The sequence below is a fragment of the Mus caroli genome, chromosome 6, assembly GCF_900094665.2.
Source record: "Mus caroli chromosome 6, CAROLI_EIJ_v1.1, whole genome shotgun sequence".
In the NCBI taxonomy this organism is placed as follows: Eukaryota; Metazoa; Chordata; class Mammalia; order Rodentia; family Muridae; genus Mus; species Mus caroli.
The window spans coordinates 93,099,955-93,107,251 of NC_034575.1; the positions used below are offsets into that span (position 1 = coordinate 93,099,955).

Below are 7,297 nucleotides of genomic sequence, written 5' to 3' on the forward strand. Positions count from 1 at the left end.
TATTAAGAAGGCAGACATAAANCTTGTTCTTTTCTTCGATTAGAACTGAACATTTTTATCTAAACAGTTTAGATAGACAGTAACACAGGCAATGGATTCATCTCTAACATTCTTTACTCAACTATTGACTCATTCATTTCCAACAAAATTACCAAGTCATCCATACACATTTTATGTAAACTAAAACCAGGGAAAGGAATAATTACTGGATTAAAATATCTTAGACTCATCCCTAAGTGAAGAATACTTACTCGCAGCTGAACTCGAAGCTTGGGTATCTCTTTCACTTTCTCCTCAAGTTCATCATTCTGATTTGTTAATTTAACTAGCTCTTCGGACATTATGGATCGAGTTTTTTCTAGGTTACTAATTTCTAGCTGAAAAACATAATCAAAAATGGTTTCAATAAAAACATACCTTGTTTAATGCTCTTATTAATATAAGAATACTCAGTGTATCTTTCTTGAAGACAAACATATGTCAATATACAATCCTGAAGCAGTGGGAAAAGGGGCCCCAACTTTCTTTAGGAGTTTATTAATTAGAGGGTTCACTAAGCAAGCAAGAAGAAAATTCAATGACTTCTTGCAAAAATGCAGCCANATTTTTCTCTTAACAATACACATTTCCATTACTCTAAGTTACTAGAAAAGTCATAGGAGTGTNGTCCCTCCCAACCGTGGGTTTATCACTAAAAGCTTTCACTACTCGCTGAGAATCTAAGCAGCACTCCCAAGCACAGCAAGCCGAGCAATTTACATCAATCCATATTAAAATTATTCCAATGAGAATGGAAGAGCTGTTCATTTTCAGTGTATAAAGTTTATCGTCGTAAACTAAAAGCAGCTTTACTAATCCCCACTCCATAAGCGATACAGCTCCCGCCTGCCCGCCTCTCTGTGCTGTTTCTTCTGTGTGCAGGTCTCTCTCATCTTAGTCAGTCCTTGCAGTGCACAAGTTAGAGAAACTCTTCCGTGGCATATACGAGAAGAATGACGCAAGCACGACTTCAGTGCTTCCTTTTTTCTTGTTGAGAAGAGATGCTGGGAAGAAAGGGCCCCTCCTGCTCTTAGATACACTAAGTCCTCTCTGGGGAAGGCCAGGGCTCAGGCTCCCAACATGTCCTAGGACAGAGCAGATAAATCTACCTCATTCTGGCAGTCAGCCAGTTAGGAGAATCAGTCATCTGACTCTAGCTTTTATTATTAGTAAGTGGGATACATGTCACCAATTCATGTTATTTTCCAATGGGCACAAAGTTCAGATGAAATGAAGGCTACTACTTATTGGGACCCATTATTTCATGGGTTTCTATGGCATACTTAATTTTTGTTTTTAGTACTTTATTTTTATTCTTTTGGAGATTTTTTTTAAATTTAATTTTATTTGTAATTAATTTTTTACACTCCATATTCCATTCCCTGCCCCATAGCATACTTAATTTTTTTCAATACCTGTAAATGACTAATTTCTCCTTCCCTCAGCTTTAGCTGAGACTGCAGATTTTCAATAATGCTCGATCCAGCTCCCATCCTTACAGCTTCATAAAGATTGCTTCCACTGGCTGATGTAGACATTGGCCCAAATGAATGGTCATGAGACTCATCCTATTCATTAAAGAGCACACAGACAATTAACACACATTATGTTCTATTATCAAGTTCAAACAAAGATCCCGTTCATTCTTGCTTTGAAATGTCTTATGAGTTTTCTCAAAAGGAGAAAATCATATGTATTTCATCACTTCAATTAGCACTACATTCCCCAACAAGGTCACGGTATCAGCCGATCTGGCAACTGCATGTTCCCTTTAGCATTACTCAAGGTAAGAACTAAACACATGTAAGAACCACACGTAAGCCATTACCTGAGACAGGAAGGATGCTTGCAGCCCTGCAGCATCGACTCCACTTATAGAGCTGGAGCGTGACATGGTGGGAGTGCTACAAACAGAAAACGGCTTGTGGTCCTTAGGGGAGAAAAAACTCTGTAAGACTGAGAAACAAAAATAAAGCAAGCAAGAAAATTTTCTAGAATGAAAACAAAGGCTCACAACCATCTGTAATGGAATCTGATACCCTCCTTCTGGTGTTTCTGAAACAGTGACAGTGTACTCACACACATAAAATAAATTTNNAAAAAAAATAGGAACTGAGCTGGCAAGATGGTCAGCAGGTAAGGATGCTGGCTGTCAAACCTCACCTAAGTTCAATCAATCCTATGACCCACATGGTAAAGAAGAAAGAAGCAATTCTAGCCTCTAGCATGTTGTCTTCTGACCTACACGGGATGCATGTATACACACACACACAAATACACATAATAAAAACATTTTAAATTAAAATTTAAAGCCTGGGGGCTGCTCAGCAGTTAAGAGCACTGACTGTTCTTCCAGAGGTCCTGAGTTCAATTCCCAGTAACCACATCGTGGCTCACAACATCTGTAATGGAGTCTCTCTTCTGATATACATAAAAAACAGAACACTCATATACATAAAATAAATAAATCTTAAAAAGGCAAAAAAANTTTTTTTTTAAATTTAAAGCTTGCCTTGCCCCATTTATATTATAGCACAATTAGCCAGGTTTATTATTTTTTAAATGGAATCAGAGTGCTTCGGTTGAAAAGCCTACAGAAGCTAACTAAATCTTGTTATATAACATATTATCAATTACTCTTAAAGTTGCTAAAATTTCTGACTTATTCCTTTTATTTTAATGTAAAACCAAAAAACAGCCAGGCAGTGGTGGTACATGCCTTTAATCCCAGCACTTCATAGGCAGAGGCAGAGGGGCAGAGGGGCAAAGGGGCAAAGGGANAGGCAGAGGGAGAGGCAGAGAGAGAGGCAGAGGCAGGCGGATCTCTCTGAGTTTGAGGCCAGCCTGGTCTACAGAGTGAGTTCTAGGACAGCCAGGGCTACAAAGAAAACAAGGAAACATGTTTTGTAAAAATTACCTTTAGGAGCTAAGGAGGTGGCTTAGTGCATAAAGCATGGAGACCAGAGTTCAGATGCAAGAACCCATAGAAAAGCTAGGCAAATGTGGTGGGTCCCTGTAATCCCAGTACCCAGGAGACAGAGACAGGCTCCCTGAGACAAGCTAGCTCATTAGACTCGTTCTAGGCTCCGCAAGAGACTTGCCTCAATAAAGCAAAGTAGTGAATAAGTGAAGATAACCAATATCAACTTTTGGCCTCCACGAGCATGTGGACACACATACCTGCACATATGCAAACACACAAACACATATTTTCACACACCATACTGATACACATGCAAAAAAATCAACAACAACAACAAAACCCCTCACTACATTTACTAATCAGAAAGATACAACAAGCCAATTCATTCTGAAGTTACCTTTGGGCCATTTGCTATATTAGTTTCAGTAAGACATCACAGCCAGGCAGTGATGGTACATGCCTTTAATCCCAGCACTTAGGCAGAGGCAGAGGCAGAGAGAGAGGCAGAGAGGCAGAGAGGCAGGCAAGCAGAGAAGCAGGCAGGCAGAGAGAGAGGCGCAGAGGCATTTTTAAAAGTGTAAAAGTTTCTATATAACCAATCACAGACCATTTGAATGCATTCCAGTGACTTCAAACCTGTTCTCATGGAGCACTGGCCATGCTACCACACTCAGTTCAGTAATTTTAGAAGGAGAAAAACTCAGGACATCAGGACAACCAAGCCACAGTCACCCACAACAGCTTAGCTATACCTATTAGCACAAACCAACACAATTCAGTACCTTTTCTTTTAGTGCTTCTTGAGTGAAAATGGTTTTCTTCCTTTCTTGTTCAACTTTCATTCTTTCCATTTCTAACTGACTGCTCAAAAGTGTCTAAAAGAGAGAGTACAGTAAGATCATTTGAGATCCTAGCCCCACCCCCGCAGGAAACTCAGAGTGTCAAGTACAAGCNGCCCCTTCAGCCCTGAGGACAAGGTTCCGGCTCACCCAGCTTAGCTCCGAAGCAGTTTGCGGCTGCCCTCCCCATCCATCTCTAACACAGGCCTGAGGGAGCGAANACTAACAAATACCTTTTCTTTCCTTGACTCTTCAAGCGTTCTTACATATTCATCTTTTAGGTTTTCTAATTCAACTTGGTACCTAGTAAAATCAGAGGGAATTGAACAAAACAAAAAAGGCGACAGGAAAGACTATTAAAACCTCTCCACTTGTCAAACCCCAGATGCANAGTCAATAGTCATTTTGTCACCAGCTCAGCACTGAAGNCTTTCCAGCTGACTGNTCCAGATCACTGAGANTCAAAAGTTCTACTCCACCCCCATTTTTTAAACCAGTGCTTGGAGATTTAAAATGAGACATTTACACTGTAATTTAAATACTACCATTCCAAGCTCAAATTTGGCAAAAAAGAGAGGGGGAGGGGGAGAAACAAACAAACAAACAGAGAGAAAAGAAAAAGCAGGGGTCAAGGGTAAAAGCATATCCATTGACTTTATGTAATTTCAGAGAGATGATTTTACAGGCCATGGTTTTAGGAGAATCCAAATTCTTACTTAGAAAACACTGGGATGGGCTGGCGTGATGGCTCAGTGGTTTAGAGCACCAACTGCTCTTCTGAAGGTCCCGAGTTCAAATCCCAGCAACCACATGGTGGCTCACAACCATCTGTAACAAAATCTGATGCCCTCTTCTGGAGTATAGCTAGTAGGACAGCTACAGTGAACTTACATATAATAAGTAAATAAATCTTAAAAAAACAAAACACTGGAAGACTGCATAGCCACCATTCTCTCCTCCCTTCCTTCCCTCCCCAACCCTTTGCTTCTGTTGGTAGCATTAGTCTCTTTAAAAAAACAAAAACAAAAACAAAAACAAAAACAAAAACAACAACAACAAAAAAAACACTGATAGGACAAATACTTTACCTGGAAAAACACAACATATGGAGAACATCACATGCAGCCTTACAAGACCTGCAGTGGATCCTTCCCTAGCTTGGCACACATCAGAAATGACCCTAACTTTAAATACTCAAGGTGTTCAGTTCTCCATGCAACGAAACGAAGACCCAACAAAATACTTTCCAAAAGTGCTTTAGAATGTCAAGAACCACAGAGAATCACATAAATATACTCATACTCACCGACTATTTTCATCCTCTAGTTTTCTTAGTTTATTTTTCTCTGACTCTAGCTGGGCCTGAAGTCTACTGTTTTCCTGTCGTAATAACGTATTCTGTGACTCCACTGAAGACATCTGGATTTTGTTGGCCAGGAGTTCTTCTGTAGCTGCACGTTCTCTTTCAACTGCTGCCGCCAACAAGGTCTGTGATTCACCTGATTATAGAGGAAGAAAAATCATATACATACACCAGGGAAAGATCAGACACCAGGTTGGTTCTGACCTCAAATTTCTAGTTACTCGCNTTTCCAGACTTAGACAAGAAGCCAGCATTGCTCAATGCACAAGTTAGCATTCTNTCCTCAGCATATGGACTTGAAAATANTGTTACTCAGTAGCAGGGTAGTGAATCAATAAAAAGCACTGGAGCAACCAAATATCCATGGACAAAGTAGACTAGTAAAAGAACAAATAGAATGAAAGAAAGATAGAGCCATAAAATAGAGTCCCTCTCCTGCAGCAGGTGCAGAGGAGGAAAGGACAGCGGGCTAAAGACAGAGCTTCATTAGTTGTTTACTTGTATAGCAGGCATGAAGCCATGGTTTCATCCCCAGCACTGCATAAACCAGGGTTGGTGGTATACATCTATAATCCCATGACTNGGCAAAAGAAGCAGGAGGATTAGGAGTTCACGGTCATCCTTGGCTACCTAGAGGGTTTGAGATCAGTTTGAGGTCAGTTTGACTATATGAGGTCTTGTCTTATTTATTTAGCTGTTTGTAATATAAAAAAGACAGGTACAAACTGGAAAAAAATAAATGCAAGAGACATGTATAGATTTAGTGCTTAAAGTACAGACAGAACTCTCCGAAGTGAAACTGTAGACAGTTTAGTTAAAAAATGAGCAAAAGCTATGAACAGGCAGTTTACCCTACAGCGTGGACAAAGCTGTCACCAGGCAGTTTACCCTACAGAGTGGACAAAGCTGTCAATAGGCAGTTTACCCTACAGAGTGGACAAAGCTGTGAAGAGGCAGTTCACCCTACAGAATGGACCAGTGGAAAACAAGCACATGAACCAATGCTCAGCATCAGCTCTCATTAGGGAAAAGAAAATTAAGATGATGAGATATAAGAAGTTATGAATGATAAATTGAAACAAAATAAAACACAACAAAAACAGAGAACCGAAAATGCTACCAAGGTTTTAAACAAACTGGATTATTCCCACAGCTATAAGCACTATGAAAACAGTTCAGCAATTTTTCTGAAAACTAAACACGAATGTCCATATCGTCCAGCAACTGCACTCCTGAACAGACATTTACAGCACCTTTACCTAAATCTGGAACCAGACCAGCCATCCTTCCCCAAGTAAATGGGGAAATAAACTATAGAACAGACATTCNAGACTAACACTCAACAGTCAAANGACTACANTATTGAAATGTTTATAACTTTTTAAAATTTTATTTTATTTGTTTGTGTAGGCTCGAAGTATATGAATAGAGTAATACTCTCTATTCAGTCATTTCCCTCAGCCAATTTCAATGTCCCAAAGTTTAATTAACAGAACAGGGAAGCTGCCCTGAACTGAACTCAACACTTTGGAGTGAAAATTTCTCTGTGCATTTCAGAAAATAACACTGAGAAAACAGGATCTGAGTTGGGCGTCCCAGCACTCAGGTAAAAGGCACATACAGTAGTATATGCCTGTAATCCCACAGCGAGGCAGGCACAGACAGGAGATGCGGGTGGCTTGCTAGCCCGCCAATCTACCCAAATCAGTTAGCTCCAGGCTCAATGAGACCCTGTCTAAAAAATAAGGTAGAGTAGTAATTGAGGAAGATACCAGATATCAACCTCTGGCCTCCACACATATGCACATACATATGGGCATATGAATTTTCACACATACTTGTACACACAAACACATCACCCCACACAAATACAACAAATGAAATGGCAGGCAGTAAAGTACATGACACACTGTGTAAGAAAAAATGCTTTAAGAGTTCCAACTGAGGTGTCCATAAAAAAGCAGGAAAGACATATCTATACGTTAGATACAATGTCTNCCTGGGACTGGGTGAATTTCAGTGTCAGANCACTATTCTACCTCTACAGACAAGACAGAAAGTCTCCTGCATCAAATGTAAACTACTAAAGACGTTACCAAGCCTATCAGAAAGACTCTTCTCCAGGGTCTCCCA

General features: G+C 40.0%; 1 protein-coding gene and 1 non-coding gene across 2 annotated transcripts in view; both read right to left on the reverse strand.

The window, feature by feature from the left end:
- Nucleotides 1–98: 98 nt before the first annotated feature.
- Nucleotides 99–7,297, reverse strand: part of Tmf1 (TATA element modulatory factor 1) — a 21,411-nt gene continuing 14,212 nt past the window's right edge. Inside the window, 7 exon segments of the mRNA XM_029478797.1 lie at nucleotides 99–377; nucleotides 1,455–1,607; nucleotides 1,868–1,969; nucleotides 3,745–3,837; nucleotides 4,035–4,104; nucleotides 5,108–5,300; nucleotides 7,261–7,291. Of these exon segments, the coding sequence (XP_029334657.1) occupies nucleotides 114–377; nucleotides 1,455–1,607; nucleotides 1,868–1,969; nucleotides 3,745–3,837; nucleotides 4,035–4,104; nucleotides 5,108–5,300; nucleotides 7,261–7,291 (906 nt within the window). The 3' untranslated portion in view covers nucleotides 99–113.
- LOC115031370 lies at nucleotides 6,567–6,697 on the reverse strand. Its single transcript, XR_003837011.1, has one exon. It is a non-coding gene; the product is annotated as a small nucleolar RNA SNORA36 family (small nucleolar RNA).